The 19,827-nt window shown below is 38.1% G+C and overlaps 1 protein-coding gene across 2 annotated transcripts in view; it reads right to left on the reverse strand.

Moving 5' to 3' along the window:
• Window positions 1-5,140, reverse strand: part of LOC148022030 (RNA helicase family protein) — a 74,091-nt gene extending 68,951 nt beyond the window's left edge. For both annotated transcript variants that reach the window (XM_087697633.1, XM_087697632.1), the window contains exons 1-5: window positions 5,034-5,140; window positions 4,873-4,919; window positions 4,558-4,638; window positions 3,869-4,085; window positions 3,313-3,757 (exon numbers count right to left, since the gene is read on the reverse strand). In XM_087697633.1, coding sequence (XP_087553759.1) covers window positions 3,313-3,757; window positions 3,869-4,085; window positions 4,558-4,638; window positions 4,873-4,919; window positions 5,034-5,071 — 828 coding nt within the window. In that variant the 5' untranslated portion in view covers window positions 5,072-5,140. The remainder of the gene's footprint in view (window positions 1-3,312; window positions 3,758-3,868; window positions 4,086-4,557; window positions 4,639-4,872; window positions 4,920-5,033) is intronic.
• Between the last annotated feature and the right edge of the window lie 14,687 nt (window positions 5,141-19,827).

The raw sequence follows: 19,827 nt of genomic DNA on the forward strand, positions 1-19,827 counted from the left end.
TCCTGTTTCTTCTTCTATTATGCAGGATCAAGATGATTTTCAATATATTAACTTTAATAGAGGCTACTCTCAAAGCAAACACCCTTCATCAAGTATATCTCTACCATCTGTCTCATTTCTATAAGTAAACCATACTTCTCAACTCCCTCCCATCCCACCACTATCTTCTCCACATTCTGATCAACTCGCATCCTCATTCCAAGATCTTGGGTTACATTTCACTTCCGCTCAAAGCACACTAGGGGCACCACTATTCTTCTTCCCATGATACTTCATCACCTTTCCCTCATCATCAACATCCTCAAGTGATTGGGTCCGCTTGTACTCTTTTGTGATATGTTTGGTGTACCATAACTACTATCGTCTTCTGGGTCACTGTTCTTAATTGACCGTCACCCTCTAAAATTAACTTTCAACCCAGAAAAAAAAAAGTTCAATATGGTTCCATCCTCCTTTGTAGGGCTTGGTAGGTCGCTAGGCAGCCAACAAACACCCTTTGTTCGATACCCTGTCCTCTCTGGGGTGACTACTTGGGCTCCCTTGGTAAGATAACCATTGCCTCTGTAGTCTTGGTATGCCACTAGGCAGCCAATGTGCACCCTTTGTTCGATACCCTTGTTGCTTTGGGATAGAGCACCTTGGGATAAACATTGCCAACCTTCCCTTTTAGGCTCAATTTTCGGGCTAAGAGGGGGTGTTGAGCTAAAACACGCTTTACAACTAATTAGCATTTTTAAACAACCCCCAAACATGCTTAATTAATGAAAAAGGCAAATTTGGTGCACGCTTCAAGAGAGTTTAAGTGGTCCCCTGAAACCCTAATTTTTTGGGACACCTTTCAACATCTAAAAATAGATGGGCTGCCCACCATTCAGCCTTTATCCTTTTGTGCAAAGTCCTCACTCTACCGTGCAGATTTCAGCCATCGGTCACCTATCATCTGCTGTCCAGCCATCACCAATTGCAGCCCATCACTATCCAACCCTAGGCGACCTACTTTTAGTCATCGCTCTACTGTTTGGATATCTCCATCTGCTATGTCATCATAACACCCGATAAGCCTGCGTTTTCAACATTTCATGCCAAGTGACAAGCTACTGCTATCTCTCCCACCAAGCAACTGCTGTAGTACTTGCATTTTTGCTATCCAACAAGCGATCTACATCAGCAAACATCTCTCCTGTTGTTAGTTGACAATTCTCAACCTCGGGTGATCTGTTTTCAATCTTCTTCTAATGGTACAATACTGTGTTTACTAGATTTCAGCAACCTCCAACTACTATGTTTTGGTAACCAGCCTGCTACCCTTCATTATTCAGCACTCTCTCATCTCCGACTCATGGTTACTGCACTTGGGACCCGTCTCCATTGGATATCACTCTCTAACACTGCCTTGCTCTGTCCTTGGGCATTTTGTACACTCTTACATTCATATACAGTATTTCATTCACTTCAAAGTTTCTTCTCTCTGTGTTTGAAATTGAGTTTTTGTCTTATACGTTTTGTGTTTTGCGTTTAGCGTTTGAGTTTTGCTTGTCTTTGTCTGAGGAGTCCTTGTGTTTCAGTCTTGGTCGTGCATGCTGTGTTTCCTCAGTGCAAACCCTAGCATACCTTCACATGGCCAAGAACACACACACTATAAGAGTTCTATGTAAAAAGAGACAGATTTCACAATTTGAAGGAGAGAAGAGAAGAGGATTCTAATTGATTGCAATAGGCAAATATATTGAAAGCATGTATATGATATCCTTGCAATCCATAGAAGAGTGTACATCCAACAAAATTAAGCATGTGTTTTAGTTTTGAAGGCTTGTGAACAATAAAATCCAAGCTATGATCAACCTTATTTGATTATGAACAGCCCATAGTGTTTATCGACAATCCCGTATGCTTCTATGGATCAGGAACAGCCCTTTCTTGTATGTAAAGGCCTTTGCTCTTGCATTAGTTCAACCCTTTATTTTCAGCATAAACCAACTCAAACATAAAGATTCAAAGTAGCCCTGCTATGATGCATCAAATCAACCTTACACGGCCTCTCTTGATTCAAGACAGCAGTTTACAACTCTGTAAGAACAGTTCAAACCTGCTCTTGAACATACCAATTCAGCCCTTTTTGAAGACAGTTTAGGCCTACTCTTCATCACAGAGATCAACCCTGTTGTGCATCAAAAGCAGCCCTCTTTATGATGCTTCTATTCAGCCCTGTTATGCAGGATCAAATCAGCCATGATATGGAGGGTATGCTGTCCACTTTCTATCCCTTCTTCCTCAACCTGATGGTACCTTCAAAACGGAACCAAACCCATGCTGAACAACCCCCAAAAATTGTGCTCCATCCTCCTTCTCTGGTCACACTTTGTTGCCCCCATAAAGTCATGGTCTCCTTTCCTAATAATATCCCCTCTTCCTATCCTTCGTGCACATAAGTTAAAACCTTAGACATGACTTCCAAACTTGAAGGTCATTCACTTGAAGTACATTCTCCCAACAAAGAACTAATATGAATGCTTCCAAACTCCTGTACTACATGACATGTCAAGTGCAATGCACATCCAGCAAGGTCCACTTCATTTGAGCCTTATGTATATGTATCTTCCAAATACACATGCTCATAGATTTTTTATGTGCTACCATCCAAACCACATAACACCATCCCCCCCTATCCATGTTCCCTAGTTCTGAAGCATTTCAGCATTGGAATTGCTGACTACAGACTTGAATTCAGTAGAAATTAGGGCATGCAGGGCTGTCTTGGAATACATGCAAGCAAATTTCAATCTTGCATGAAGGATTGTTTCTGTAAAACAAAGGATTATCAGTAAATCTGAAGGCATCTGTTCATCTAAGCAAGGGTAACTTGCATATAACAGTGGAAGACTCAATTTGGCTCCCCAAGCATCCAAAAACAAGGGGCAAATTGACAATTCCTGTTGCTGAGTACCAAAGACAGCAAGGATTTCCAAAATTGGTAGAGATTGTGCCTTGCTTTGTTGGGAATTGTCGGATTTTCACTGAAGGAACTGGGACAGATTCTGAGTTCTGGGCCTAGCCATCAAATCTCTCAAAGCTTCAGTGTCTCTCTGTTGGACTATCATTCTAGAATAAAGATTAAAGAAATACTACAAGCAGTGTCACGGCTTGCGGCCAATCGGTATCGGTAGTCTCATTTGATTAGCAAAGTGTTGAATTGGTTCATTCATCCATTTATTGCTTGTTGTAATTACTTATGAAACTCTCTCTCTCTCTCTCTCTCTCTCTCTCTCTCTCTCTCTCTCTCTCTCTCTGGATGGATGGATGGATGATTCAAACCTGGAATACAGTAATTAAAACAGCATCAAGGTAATCAGGTTCAGGCTGATAGGTGTATAATATGTCCACGGGGTACTGTCTCCCTTGTATATACACAGCTTTTGCTCTGTCAAAGTACTCTGTGAATTCTTTAGCAACTAATGTAGCAGACATAATCACAAGCTTCAAAGAGGGATCTCCAGACACTATGGCCTTCCTTAGTGGACCCCCTTTGCCATTTTGTAGAGTGGCTGGCTTTGAGTGACTAGACTTCTCAGCATTTCCATTTCCCTTTACAACTGTTTGATTGCAGCTTACGTCTGCTTTTGATTTCTGTGAAGATTTCCTACGCTTTTGCACTGCCTTTAACAGCCCAAGAAGTACATCAGTGTGAATTGTCCTTTCATGGGCCTCATCCACAATTATAACAGCATAGTTCTGAAGCAAGGGATCTAAGAGAGCCTCTCTGTGAAATGGAAGAACAAAAGATAGACAATGGATAAAAACGTAGAGAATAGAGTGACTTATGGAAGTCTGGAAGTTTGCAGGCACATATGCTTTATGCTGTGTTACACACCTTAGAAGCATCCCATCAGTCATGTATTTAATTTCAGTCGCAGGTGTAGTTCTATCCTCGAATCTGATAGAATAACCAACTTCTTTGCCCAATGGAACCCCCATCTCTTCAGCGACACGTGTGGCAACTGTAACAGCCGCAACTCGTCGAGGTTGAGTAATAGCAATTTTCTTCCCATTCTTACAAAATCCCCCAGAATGAAGAAACTGTGGTAGTTCTGCCATTAGACACAACAAGAGAGAGAAATTAGAAAAACCACCAGTTAACAATAACTTTCAAATTATGTATGTGCGCTCATGCTTGGGCCATATATGAAATGAAATTTCTTTATGGATCCTTCACTTCATAAAGCTGGTGGAGACCGGTTTGGGTATGGACTACAATGTCAAAAAATTGTCTGAGTCACTATACATGCTGTTATATATCTGTCATTGCATCGACCAAAGTATAAACCAGACATTCTTATGCATCAACCACCCCATCTAGCTGTTAAAGTCTAATATCATTATATGCGAAGACTGTCCAGTAACAATCAATTACACGCTACAAGCAACTTGTCACCAAATTATGCAATCAGAACGTTATTCATAACCTCCAAAATAATCAGTGCACATGTTCCCCCACTAGGGGAACACACGCACACATATATGCATGCACACACACATGCATACACAGAGAAGTTGCCATACGGGTCGTTTTCCCACTTCCAGTTTCTCCAATTACCACGAGCGTATCATTCTGCCGCACTTCCTCAACCAATTTCTTCTCCGCTGTGTATCACAAAACCCACAACACATAATCAAATCGGCAGGAAATTAGAACACCTAAATTTTATACGAAGACCAATTCCTGATGTTTTCATAGAAAGCAAACTCAGAACAAGCAGCACTGCTTCACCTGGAGCTCTTGTTATTACATATAAAAAAGCCCAACACTTGACATTGAATTCATGTCAGGGTAATCAGACAACTAAAGAAGTCAGGATAGTTCTGCATTCTAAGTACCAGTTGCAATGGGCAAGGCCCTGCGTTGTTCTTCGATACCAGACCTTCTGGGAACAGCGAACATCAGGTCCAACTTCCGCCAATAAGTTGTAAAGTACACAGAGCTAGTATTTGCAAATGCGGTAAAAAATCAAAAAACGGAACAGTGCTTGCATTGATACCCGCTAGAAGGACGGTTTCTTCCAGCGAAATCAGACATTCTGTTCGTGTGTCCCAAGCTGCGATGGGATAATGAGTTATAACAATGGCACCCAGAGAAAACCGCTCCCCCCCCTCCCTCCCTCTGAGTGTACAGCGTAGTTTGCGAGCGCTGTCAGTACACTCGACAGCAGAAGCGATGGTGCTTTCGGTGAGCAGAACACTCCCTAAGAATCCAGACCCTTCCTTAATCAAAAGTCGGTCACATAAACCATGATTGATCGTGATAAAAATAAGCTTTCAGAGCAGCCCATAAACTATTTGTGTGTGTTCTACATAAGCATAAGCCTATAAACTATTTGTGTGTGTTCTACATGTTTACATGCTCAGCTATAGGAGACTTTCGATTTATCTTTTTTGTGGTTTTTTCTTCATTTCTTATAGGAGACTTCCAACCTATCTTTTTGTTTTGTGGTGCATTCAATCACAGAGTAGCGGCGCAAAAACAAAAAAGGAAGGCAAAAGTGGCGTTAGGCTCCTACTAAAGGCACCAGAGTAAAAAAACAAGGCAAAAGCAAGTCCCATCGAGTCGAGTCTTTCGTTTTCTTCTTCATTGTTTAGCCCGTGGATCCATCATCCTTCCTCCATCGGCTATGCCATTCGATCTATCATCTAGGTTCATCGATCCATGTTTAGAAATCAGAATCAGAATTTTTTTAATTTAAAAATTTTCCAAACGTACATGTATAGATATTTAGATCTACTTGTTCAAATCAAATGTTTTTTCATAATTTATATTAGCTATAGTATATTGTGTACAGTATCTTGTAATTGAGCAATCTACCAACCCTACACAGCTGTCACCAATGATATGATGATTCCAAAGCCCCTCTAACTATAAACGAAATAATAATACAAATTTAAAAATGCTACCTCATAATTGAGCAATCTACAAGGATAGATACGTGCACATCTTTGTGACTTAAGCAATGTCCTTGCTAAAAAGAAACCTAAGTCCTCTCTCTCACTATGGGCCTCGATGGTTGCATACGCCTATATCTACACACACACACTCTCTCTCTCTCTCTCTCTCTCTCTCTCTCTCTCTCTCTCTCTCTCTCTCTCTCTCTCTCTCTCTCTCTCTCTCTCTCTCTCTCTCTCTCTCTCTCTCTCTCTCTCTCTCTCTCTCTCTCTCTCTCTCTCTCTCTCTCTCTCTCACTCAATCAATCAATCAATCAATCAATTACTCGATCCTCGATGCTTCCAACAATGGCCTACGCTCTCACAAGTGTCATATTCTAGTGCCTCCACCTTTCAATGCTCCCATCTCTCTCGCATGACCTTGATGCATGCTACAAAGATAAGTGTTAGGCACCTTGACTCAATGTAGTCATGTACATGTGCATGCAACCTTTTATAAAATTGCAAGAATGCTATGGAGGTCCTCCAATGGTGAAAATGTTTTGGTGCTATTTAGAAAGTCTATCATGCCCAAATGCTCAATCACTACCTGAATTTGGGCCACCTTCTCCACAAAAGAGATTCAATTTCATGTGCAATGTGATCAGTGTCATGGAGGGATGGCAAAATGGAAAGATGGCAACTATATGCAAACTATGGAGGATGATCTTTTTATGATGACAAAGGAAGTGCATTGGTTGATCGATACATTGGGAACATATAAAGGCAAGATGACTGGGCAGCATGCCAATGATAATCAATAAATAATAATATATATAGGACAGATTTGAAGTAGTAGGTATGTGACAGACATCTAGAACAATTGATAAAGACTTGTGTGGAGATCTCAAGAAAAGAGCATTTTAAATGAGTAATAGGGGATTAAATGCAACAATGCTTTAAGGGGGGGCTACTATTTGGTCGGATGATGAGAGAATACAAGCTCATAGATAGGGGTGTGTTTGGCTTATGATTTAATGTATTCTATATATTATTGAACGCTTTGCCTTGGGGATCCCAAACCAACCAGAAGGCTCCCCATCCTATGTGGCACAAGGAGAAGAAATTTAGTATTTAATAAATAAAAATAGCTTTTTCTTGAAGGGTGAGTGGGAGTTATATTTATTTTCTGTCATCTCCCCCACCCACTCTCTCTCTCTCTCTCTCTCTCTCTCTCTCTCTCTCTCTCTCTCTCTCTCTCTCTCTCTCTCTCTCTCTCTCTCTCTCTCTCTCTCTCTCTCTCTCTCTCTCTCTCTCTCTCTCTCTCTCTCTCTCTCTCTCTCTCTCTCTCTCTCTCTCTCTCTCTGTGGAAAGGGGGAAGGTGAGTCTTTGAAAAATTATATGTGGTTCTCTATCTCTATAAAGATATTGATTTCTTTTTTAATTAGACATATGAAATGATATGATATTTTAATGGTTAAACATGTGCATGTAATGTGTATACACTTTAAAAACATCCACAAATGCACATATACTATTAAAAAAGAATAAATTTTCTTTTTTTATTGAACCTTATAGAATTAGATAATAATTTTAATGGTTGAACATGTTCATGCAATGTATACATACTCTAAAACCATACACAAATGCATGTAGACCATAAAAAGGCATGAACAATACATGCACACATAGATATGTATGCATGCATACACATGTGCAAATATATACACATGTATGCACACATGCAAACATCCTCATACTGTCATAAATATAAATGAGTGTGAGAGGAAGAGCAGAGGAGAGAGAATGGATACACACTTACAAATATACACACACTCACATATGTAGATACCCATATTCACACATAAAAATGTATACACATGTACACATATGAGGTGAAGATAAATAAACGAGAGAAAATAAAAATGATGAGAGGAAGAAAAGGGGCACACACTTATGAGACCATGCAAATAGACACACATGTATTGAACACACACACACACACACACACACACACACACGTTTTAATTATGTAATAATAATTGACTATTAACTATTATTATGTAAATCATACTTAACGTATAATCAATATGTATATGTATAGTTAATATATATGTTACATATTAACATTTAATTATTATGTATACTTTTTATGAATTATTATCTAAATTAATTATAAATAGAATACACATATTATAACTATTAATATGTATATAATAATCAATATATGTTATTAGTATAATATATTTTGATATAAAATTATATATATATATATATATATATATATAATTATGATTATATATCATATATAATAATAACACATATGATATAATTATACATTAATTCTATAATATATTTATTAATCATAATTATTAATGCATTTGCATAACTAATTGTATATTAAATAATAATTTTTAATATACTAATTAATTTTAATAAAATATTTATACGTGTATAATAATTAATAAATAGATTAATGTATATATGTGTTATTTGTTATGTATGTATGTTAGTATATAACCATAATCTATAATATAAGACAACATATTATTATTTTAATCGATAGGTATTATGTATACTTATCTTTCTTGTATTATTTTTATTAACGATAATTGTAATATACATATTATAATTATTTTCAATTTTATGTATTTTATTATATATTAATAATTAATCATTAATAAATCATTTAACTATTAATAATAAACATATGCTTGTATTTCAATTAAAGTATTATATGTGTATAATTATATACATATGTTATTAATTATTAATCACGAGCGAGAGAGAGAGAGAGAGAGAGAGAGAGAGAGAGAGAGAGAGAGAGAGAGAGAGAGAGAGAGAGAGAGAGAGAGAGAGAGAGGAATAAGAAGTAATTCTCAATATAGTTCATGGATCGTCAAATTTATGTGATGTTATTGGCTCATTGTGTGAGGATAATATGCATGCCATGATAGGCTCAATGTAAATAGAAATCACCATTAAATGTGTTTGTCTTTGAGAAACTTGCAAAAATGGTCATTAGATTTTATTGGAGATATAGTTTAGGCTTGATCTCATTAATGTTGGTCTTTTGCTCTATATACACTACTGATGAGTGGCAGATTCCCATATATTTCATTTTCATGCATTAAATATTGTATTAGTCTAAGTTGCTAAAGCTTTCAAAAAGGTTGGGTTATGTTTCTTATATTAACCTTCCATAAACCCTCTTACCACATGAAACATACTTTCAAACATTGGCACGAAGCGCCAAGAGAATCTAGGCATGGAGTGCCTAGTGCATGATTATACTAGAGCAAAACCTTATGAATGACTAATAACTATAGCACATTGCTATTTTTAGCTAATACTTAAGCGGTGTTTAAGCACAAAATTTTAGAGGTTATACATCTCTTTTTGTATTCTATTGATTCTGAAATAGTTTGCAAGTCAAACTTCATTTTCTTCTTTCTTATTTTAAAAGAGGAGAAAAAAAAGAGAAGGATTTGGAAGTATTGAGATGTCGAGCTCTACATGACTTGGCATCTAGTATGTGTCTTGGTGATGTGGTAGGATATTATTTACTGGCATGTCCGGTGACCAACACGAGGATAGACCAATGGTTCTATAGTTGGACTACACCCACAGTCCATTCTTGGTTATGGCACATTCATTAGGCCACCTCTTCTTTACTTAGTGGGTTCACACTTAGTGACCACATATACATATGTTGTGGTACTTTCATATTAGTATTTTATCATGTTGTAGACTTAGTTCTTTGTATGAAAGAAAAAGAAAGAAGAAAAAGATTTCAACCTTATCTCACTATGTGCTCAAGTCTCCATTGCTTTCTTATGTGTGCTCTTGGCCTCTTTACCTCTCTTTTCTCTTGTGCTCTTGGTCTCTTCACCTCTCTTTCCTCTTATCTATTTTCATGGTATCAGATCCATTCCATGGCTACACAGAGCTCGATTGAAGGCTGAGGTAAATGCATTGGAGTACGAAAGTAAGCAAGCAAGTAATGAATAAGAAGCTCTTCCACCTTACTCATTTTGCCTTGGGTTATAGTTGTAGAAGACTCTTGAGGTTGGCAAGGTTGCAATCTTCGATTGCAGTGAAATTTGGTAAGTAGGAAGAACAATATATATACTGTAGACAAGCCCTTTAGGGCTTGCTTGCTATAATTTTTTGCATCTGAAGTCAATTCGATCTCAATTCTGTACCTGTAAGTGGTCCTAACAATAGTTTTTGGGTATATTGCAAGTTCGGCTGTGTTGACTATTTATAGATGCATAGGTTATAAATTTTGAATGTATAACGTGTCAGGTGTTTGCTGGGTTGTAGACACAAAAAGCATTTGCATACAAATTATAGATTGCAGTTATTGTTGTATAATCTGAAAAAGGCTGCATGTTTAATTGTGGTGCACTTGGTATTAGCTTACTTGCAATTTGCAAATTTTTGCAAGTTATTTATTTTATCAAAATGTCTGACAATTTAAACTAGATTATTAGCAAGAAGCTTGATAAGAATAAATATACTGCATGGAAGTTCAAGATGACAATTTTTTTGAAGGGCAAAGGTGTTTGGAATTACATTGAAGGAGACATGGCAGTAGCACTTGAAGTTCTTGCACGAAATGCTATTGTAGAACAAGTAAAGGCTAAGAAAGATTGGGAGCATACATAGAGTAAAGTCATGTATTGGCTATTTGTTAATGTCACAGATAGCATGATGGGCTTTTCATAGGAATCTAAAACTCCCACTATTGCATGGAAGAATTTGGCAAGGCTACTTGAAGTAAACACAAAGGCCAAAAAGCTGTAACTCAAGTCAAAGCCGAACCAAGTGAAAAGAGGGAACCTATACATTAATGATTATGCCTTGAAGATCAAGAGTATTATGGAGGCTCTTGGATCTATCAATGTGATAGTTGATGATAATGATATTGTGCGTGCGTGCTTAGATGGATTTGGAGATGAATACAAGAGCTTCAAGGCATTTATGAATATGAGGGATGATATTCTTGATTTTGCAAACTTAATTTCTATACTAATACTTGAGGAGAAGAACTTTGGCTTGAATTCCTCTTCTTCTCAAAGCAAGAACAAGTGTTTTACTCTATTGGCAAAGGTAGAGATCGTGGCAAAGGCCAAGGTCGTTGTCGTAGTCAAGGTCATGGTGCACAATAAAATAGAGGAGGACAGTCTTGAGGAAGGGAGAGTTAAAGAGGGCAAGTTGTAGATTCTAATAGGCAAAAAAATTCTAATGATATTATGTTAAGAAGTGAACTGGAGAGAGAGAAAGAGGAGAGAGAAGACTACAGACAAGAGAGAAGTGCAAAAGGGAGAGATAAGGAGAGAAATACTAGACATGGAGAGAGAAAGACATAAAGAGGTAAGAAGCCATTGAAGCTATGAGCAAGATAATGAGGAGAGAGACAGTAATGTATTAATATTTCAAAAGATGAGAAAAATTACATGTCCCTTTCTTTTATACCTATGTTAGTGTGATATGGTATTACCATTATTTCCACACTAAACCATTATTCTTCCCAGTTTCTTACAATCCATCCCGTCCCAAAGGTTTTTGCCCACAAAGACAAACTTACAAAGATTGGAAAAGGATGGATGGAACAGAGTACTACTGTGTTTTTACCTATACAAATTGGAAAATGAATGAAAGATTAAAGACATATGGACTAGAATGAAGGAATGGAAGCAAGCCTCAGCTATATACATGATCAAGAGTGCTCTCCATTTGACCAAATATTCAATGATGGAGGGAGAGCGAATATTCTTCTCACATTGACCTATGACAACCTTTGGGATATACTGAATAAGACCTTCTTCATCAATAGGTGGTAGCTCATCAACTGCATTAACAGGATCACCGTAGAAAGGCTTGAGCTAGCTAACATGGAATGCATTATGAATCTTAGTCAAAGAGGGTAGCTCCAATCTATATGCCAAGTCTCCAATGCGCTTCAAAATCTTGTAGGGTCCATAAAATCTGTGAGCAAGCTTGTTACTGGATCCATCCTTCAAAGTAGAATATCGAGATTTGGGGACCTTCTACAACACTAATTCTCCTTCTTGGAACTCTAAAGGTTGCCTCTTCTCATCTACATACATATTCATTTGGTCTTAGGCTTTCTTAAGATTCATCTTACATTGCTAAAGAAGGGTTTGCATTCTTTCCAATTCTTCCTTCCCATGAGGATTGATTCTTTCATTGAAGATAATTGTGGGTAAGGGCACCTTATATCCATACATAGCCTCAAAGGGTGAAACTCCAACGCTAGCATGAGTGGAGTTATTGTAGGCAAACTCAGCCAAGTGTAACAAAAAATCCCATGAATTCTAGACATCATAACAGAAATGGCGAAGATAAGTCTTCAACCACTTGTTTACCTTTCTATTTGTCCATCAGTTTGTGGATGATAGGTCGTAGAGGGAGCCAAATTAGTACCCATGGATGTGAATATCCAGCCAAAAGTTCCTCATGAACTTTGAATCTCTGTCACGAATAATCACCTACAATGATCCATGTAATCTAAAAATTTGCTTCCTAAACTAGCTAGCCACTTGAGAAGTAGTAAACTGGGTCTCGATTGGAATGAAATGGATTGCCTTAGTGAGTCTATCCACTACCACATATATACTATTTCGTCCCTTTTTTGTAGTATGCAAGCCAATAATGAAATCCATGGTAATGTGTGTCCATTTTCCTATAGGAATGGGTAATGGCTGCAACAAATCACCTGGCTTATGGGTGCTGTCCTTATTTTGCTGATAAGGCATGCATTTCATGACAAAGTCTTTGACATATTTCCACAGTCCTTTCCAATAAAGGCTTTTATTAATCCTATCATAGGTTTTGAAAACTCCAAGGTGTCCAGCTAAAGGCAAATAATGCAACTCCTCCATAATTTTCCATATAAAAGAAGAAGTAGAAGGAATGACAATCTTGTCATTTAACCAGATTAGGGCATTTCTAAGCTGATAATGCGAGTTATCTTCCATGAGACCTTGCTGTAATTTTTGAAAAATATGGCTGAGTTCTTCATCCAAAAGATAGGCTTCCTGTAATTCTTCAATCCAATCATTATGTAGCTCAGTCATAGCTAAAACTTTACAAGCCCACATATGAGAAAGAGAATTAGCCACTACATTGTCTTTGCCCCTCGCATGAGTGATGTCAAAATCATAATTTTGCAATGTAGCTACCCACCTATGCTGCTTAGGAGTAAGATTGGACTAAGTGAGAAAATACTTAAGGACCTTGTGATCACTTTGAACTCTAAACCGATTGCCATATAAATAATAGTGCAATTTATTAATTGCATGTAAGATAGCCAATATCTCTTGGTCATAGACATTCATAGCCATTTCCTTGTCTGTAAGCTTGCGACTTTCAAAGGCAATCACTCCATGCTCTTGTAACAAAATAACCCCATGTCATGGCCACTCGCATCACACTATATGGTAAATTCCTTCGAAAAATTCAGGCATACTAGAATAGGAGAAGAAGTAAGAAGTTCCTTTAACTAGTTGGAGCTACTATCTGTAGAGCATCCCAAAAGAAAGCTTCCTTCTTTAACCCATCAGTCAAAGGAGCTACAATAGTCACATAATGCTTGATGAATCGGTAGCAGTAAAATGAAGATAGACCAAGAAACCCTCTAAGCAAAGTAGTGGTAGTAGGTATTGGCCAATCTTTAACACACTACACCTTCTTGGGGTAAGCCTGGATCCCTTTTTCATTGACAATATGTCCTAAATATTCCACTTCAGTCTACATAAAAGAGCATTTCTTCTCCTTAGCAAAGAGTCTGTGATGCCTCAATACATCAAAAACCTTCCTTATGTGTGATAAATGGTCTTAAAGGGTCTCACTATAAATCAAAATGTCATCAAAGAAGAATAGGACAAACTAAAAGAGAAAAGGCTATAGAATATTGTTCATCAGACTCTGGAAGGTAGCTAGAGCATTTGTAAGCCCGAATGGCATCACTAAGAAATGGTAGAGCCCTCAATTAGTCCTAAAAGCAGTCATAATTTCATCACCCTCTCACATATGGATCTGATGATACCCTAACCTCAAGTCAATCTTTGTAAAGAATCTAGTCCCCTTGAGCTCATCAAGTAAATCATTAATTCTAGGTATTGGGTACCTATTCTTCACTGTGATCTTGTTTAGATCCCTATAATCAATACACATCCTGAAAGATCCATATTTCTTTTTAACTAACGAGATCGGAGATGCATAAGGTGAAGAACTAGGTTCAATGAATCTCATTTCAAGAAGCTCCTTGATTTACTTGGCTACTTCTTCATGTTCACACTTGGACGATCTGTAAGGTGGCTTATTGATTGGCTTTGAGTTGGGCTTCAAATCAATTGAATGATCTACTGCTCTCTTGGGAGGCAATGAAGTAGGCACTTCAAATAAATCCTTGTACTCCTTAAGAAGAGCTTTCAAAGCTAGATGACTTGCTGAATTTATGGACTGATCTTCAACCTCTTTATTCAGGTGCAAAAGAAAAATTTGTGAGTACTTCTTATACTCCTTTTTGAGTTGTTGAATGGTGATAAGCTGAAAATTTGATTTACTAGAAATTCCCTCTAAATGGATGAGATGTCCATCAAAGACAAACTCCAAATATAGCTGTGAGAAATCCATAGTAATTTTGCCCAATATTATCAACCAATCACAACTGAGTACAATATCTATGGGCCCCATTTCCGTAGTTATCAAGTTTACTTTTGCTTCAAAATTTTCAGTTAGCTGTAAAGAAACCTGTGGGCATATTTGACTGTTGATTTCTTCTTCACCATTGGCTACCTAAACTCTTATGGGCTACTATAAGTCAGTGGAAGGACAATTCAACTTGTCCAAAATGGATTTATTCACAAAACTATGTACCGCCACTATCTATTAGAATGAACACATCCTTCCCATGAATATTACCCTTCATACAAAGTGTATTAGGGCTCTTAGAACCTGTCCAAGCATCCATGGAAATGGAACAACTAGTGGTAGTAAGTGACTCATCATAAGTTCCTCCCGGATCAAAAGGAATACTCCCACCTAGATCAAAAGAAAAAGTGTCGGCAGGATCATAAAAATACTCTTGCCCAACTTCTTTCTCAAGATCTTCATTTTCAGCAGTAGGTACAAATGTATTGGCCTCATCAATGTCATCTTCAGAATCCTCAAAGACTAACATACTATGAACCTTGGCTTTTGCATTTTTGTATACACACTTTGTGGCATGATCACCTATATACTTTTCCCCACATTTGAAGCATAAGCCTTTTTCTTTTCTTTCTTTGTAGAGGTCCATAAGAATAGACTTAGGATTCATATTGGCTGAAATAGTTTAGGCTTGTTGTCCCCTTATTTGAAATCTACTCTTGGACTATTTGCTATCTTTAAATTGCTTTGAGGTTTTGAAGCATTGAATGATGGATAAGTTGGCACTCTTAAGCTTCCACTCGGTGCATGATTGCTGACATAAACATTGCCAACTTGTCCCTGTTTTAAAACCGTCCTTGGCTATCTATAACTAGGCTGAAATGGGGACTCTCTTCTATATTCCCTTCCATAGCACTTCACAAGCTCAATTGCTTTGAAGAGATTGGTAAGGTTTTGCACCATAACATTAGTTGATAAAGACGGCTCTAAACCATACATATACTTGTGGAGTTTAGCTTCATCACTAATGTTCTCTACGTACATGGTAAGATTGAGGAATATGTTTGTATACTCCCATACACTTAGGCCTCTTTGCTCTAATTCATACAATCTCCGTGCCAATTTCTCTTTTTCAAGAGGAGAGACAAAGACCTTAGCCGCCGCCATAAGTGCCTTGAATGCATCCCAGTTCGCCATAAGTGCCTTGAATGCATCCCAATTCTCAACAAGCATGTTCTCCTTCTTAATGTATCTCCACCAAGTATGCGCAAATTTCTCCAAATGCAGGGATGCAAAATGAATCTTCATATAATCAATTCTAGGGAATATATCAAAGCAAGATTTCAATTTTGAAATCCATTTCTCTAGATCGGATGGTGAAGATGATTGACCATTGTACTTTGCCAAGATGATCTTATCATTCAGCTCTCTTTCATGAAAGGTTTGTTGTCCCAAAATAGACTTCTTGTGAGTATTAGGCATGGAACCCCCAAAATAAGATGGGACTCTCCCAATAGGTGGCTGAGAACTAGTATGAAACCTTCATGTTGATAGAGGACCTCTAGGAAGTTGGGTATTCGGCCCAAAAGCTTGAGAATTAGCACCATTTAAACTGCCCAAATAGTCATCATGACTTTGTGAAGTCTCACCTACTTCATATTGACTATTTGGAATACCTCTTTGTCCAATGATACCATGACCTTGACCATTTTGGTTAGGTAGTTGAAGTGGGACTGAAGGTTCACTATTTAAATGAGCTTTCTCCTTAGCTTCCTTGGTTCCCATTTGCAATTGCATCCATTGGGAGAATTGAGCTCTTATTTGAGCATTAGATGCTACTAGCTTTTCAATTGAAGCCTTTGTTTGGGTAGTAGAATCCACCAACTTCTCAATGGAAGACTTCCTTTGACTAGTAGACAATACCATCTGCACCACTCTAGATAACAGCTCCATATGTCTTTAGGCATACCTATTCTCATGTTCACACATGGTATTATTGAGTGTACCAATTTTCCCATGCACTTGAGGCTCTTCAGGGCCCTCTTGAGGTGTATTATCCAGCATGGAATCTCTTATTTTCTGTGTATACTCATCGTGGGCCTTATTCTTGCCTTTATGACACCTGCCATAGTAGTGTAGTCTTGTAGTACCTTTTATCAGAAATTTGGCTATAACTTGAGCTAGGAAACTCAGATTCCCAAAAATTTTGATTCAAATCAAAGCCAACAATGCCCTCTTTAAGGTGATCTATAGCACAACATAATAGGTTTTGGACATAAAATTATGTAATTCAATCCGTGAGTCTGAACTATTTAGGCCTGCACCTTGTTTAAACCAGTAAGTACCTTGTTTCCACCTATAAGAGTAAAATGGTGGTCCAAAATGGCTATCAAATCTTGTAGGAGGCTGAATATGACTTGTCGGTACCCTATAGTACCTGCACTTGTACTTCATTAATGAATATGGTACCTATAATGACCCGTATATACCCTGCAATGTCCTATAAATCTCCTTGTTTTACCTTGTCTTGCTCTTGAAGATTCTTGCGTCTTTGAAAGTGCTTCAATCTTCAATACTCCACTCATTGTACATGTGTGAGGGATAAAACAACATGACATGCTCCCTACACGGGCTTTGAATCACTGGGAGGAGGTGGGCAAAGTTCCCCCAGAGTTAATTGGTTGCACCCTTTGGGATCTTTAATAGTGAGATAGGGTCACCTCTCTGTTGTCTCACTATTTCCCCTGGCATCCACCTTTTTCCTCGGTGCGAATATCAACATGGCAGTGTGTAGAGGTGAGCTCAAGCTCAACCGCCAAGACCCACGGACCGCTTATTGTTTCAAGAGTTCCAAGCCGAGTACTAATGGCTATCTTTCACATAGCTGACACGCTATCCATCTCTACGAGTGTAGTGAGCTTACCTCCATGCCTGATCGAGTTGCCTCCTCTCCCTAACACTTTGGTAGCTCCATGATCCAAGTGCAAGCTCCAAGCAAGCTCCATCCTCAAGCTCCACGCTCCAAGCTTCATTGCCACGAGGAAGAAAAGACAGGAGAAGAGAAGAGAAGAAAAGAAAAGAGGGGAAGATGAAGAGTTTCTCCACCACGGTCCCTCACCCTCATACACTCACACTCTCACACTCCCTCTCTCAAGCACAAGCTCAAGCAAGCAAGAAGAAGAAGAAGAAGAAGAGAGTTACTTTTGGCCTTACACAAGAATGAGCTTCTCATTCACTTTTCAACTTTATATACAACGCCCTAAATCCCTTTTGGGTGGTCATCCCCTTATCCCCTTTATTACATGGCCTAGGCTCTTTTTCCCATTGTCCTCCTATCTTCTTGGCTTCCCTCCTACCGCCCATCTAGCTATACAATTTGCACGGCACTCTTAAAATAAATCACGGTGCGCCTTGTACTCTTTTATAAAAGTATTGACTTGCGCTTTTTCTTGTGCGCCTTTCTCCTTGATTTAGGAATTTTTTGCACTTCTTGTGTTTTTCTTGGTGCACATTCGTCTTCAAATCAAAGATATAAAATAAAAAACTTATAAAACAAGGACATTAAAAGACCCTCTCCCCACCTCTCTTTGTTTCTCTCTTTCCTCTCTCCCTTTATTTTTCTATCATTCCATTCTCTCTAGTTCTCTCATTGTTTCCGTTTCTCTCTCTCTCTCTCTCTCTCTCTCTCTTTCTATTTATTGTTCTCTCTATCTCTCTTTTTCGTTCCTTTTTCTCCCTCCCCCTCTCTCTTTTCTTTTCACTCTCCTTCCTCTCTTTACCTCACCATTTTCTTCTATCTCTTCTTTCACTCTCCATTTCTTTCTCTCCCCCCTCTCTTTCTTTCTCTCTTCCTCTTTCTTTGTTGCCTCTCCCCTCTTGTTGTTTCTCTCACTCATTCTCCTTTCTCCCACCCTTCATATCTCATTTCTCTTCCTCTCTCTCTTTGTTACCCTTTCCCCCTTTTTCTCTCCCTTCATATCTCATTTCTCTCTTCCTCTCTTTCTTTGTTACCTTTTCTCTTTTTTTTTCTCACACACTCTCTCTCATTCTCTCTTCCTCTTCTTTCCTTCTTCTCCCTCTCTCCTTTCCTATCTTTCTCTCTCTCTTTCAATGCATCTCATTACAAAGAAAAAAAAATGAAAAGAAGAAAACATAAAAACAAAGCAAGAAGAGGTAATGTCCCTACCACAAAGGCTCAAGGATGCAATATTTTTTGCCTTTTCTTCGTGACGTGCCTTCTTTCTCCCTTACACACTTCTTTCTCTTCTTTGCATATGGCGGTGGGAGAGTGGCAGTGATAGTAAGGAGCTCTCCTTCTCTCTCTTTCCCTCTTCCTCTTTCTCTCCCTCTCAAGGCAATGATCTCTCTCACTCTCTCTTGAAAATGTTTGCGAAAAATGCCACGCTTGGGTTTTGAGCCCTTTTTTTTTCTTAGATTGGTGTCACTATTTGCATTGCAAATAGCATCATGTGACACAAATAGTGATGCTAATAGCAGCACTACTATTTTGTGTTGCAAACCGGTGTCACTATCTCCCCATTTCCTTGTAACGTTTCATTCCCTTCAGGATTGTATGTCAATATAAGTGCAAGATCAATCTCCATTCTAGAGAAAAATCTCTAACCTCCCTTAGCATCCAACTCTCCTCTATCAGCTTTGATCTTGTCCACACAAACATATCAACATATCACATATTCTACTAAGAACTTGCATACAATATTTGTAGCTTTTATCCTCAAAGCTCGATGTTCAACTTGATTTGTGAGGTACTCCCATGTAAACACAATATATCTTATTTGTCATAATCTCATAGGCATAGTCACAAAATTGACAACCCATTTATAATGCATAGAGAGAGGGTAAGTAGGATACAAACCATCAGAGTGTCTCATGGAAGAATACATTTGGCATGTACTACAAGTGTCTACAAATTGTAAAACATCCCTATACATAGCTTTCCACTAGTATCTCTCTTTGATATTTTCAAATGTCACCTAAACTCCTTGATGACTAGCCCATGAGCTCTCATGAAACGCTCACATAATTTGTAGTTGAGTATCCCTGTCACACACTCCTCATGGTGGAGTAGCTCTTTTATGCTTCCAAAGGAAGCCTTTCTTTAGAAAATAGCCATATGCCTTTTTTCTTTTCCTTTTGAATTAGCCATATGGCATACACTACAAGGGAAAAGGGGTATAGTATAGCGACGGGTGTTTTCAATGCAAATTAGCGATG

The sequence above is a fragment of the Lygodium microphyllum genome, chromosome 17 (assembly GCF_053477565.2).
Source record: "Lygodium microphyllum isolate KBCC chromosome 17, Lygodium_microphyllum_v1.1.10, whole genome shotgun sequence".
Lineage (NCBI taxonomy): Eukaryota > Viridiplantae > Streptophyta > Polypodiopsida > Schizaeales > Lygodiaceae > Lygodium > Lygodium microphyllum.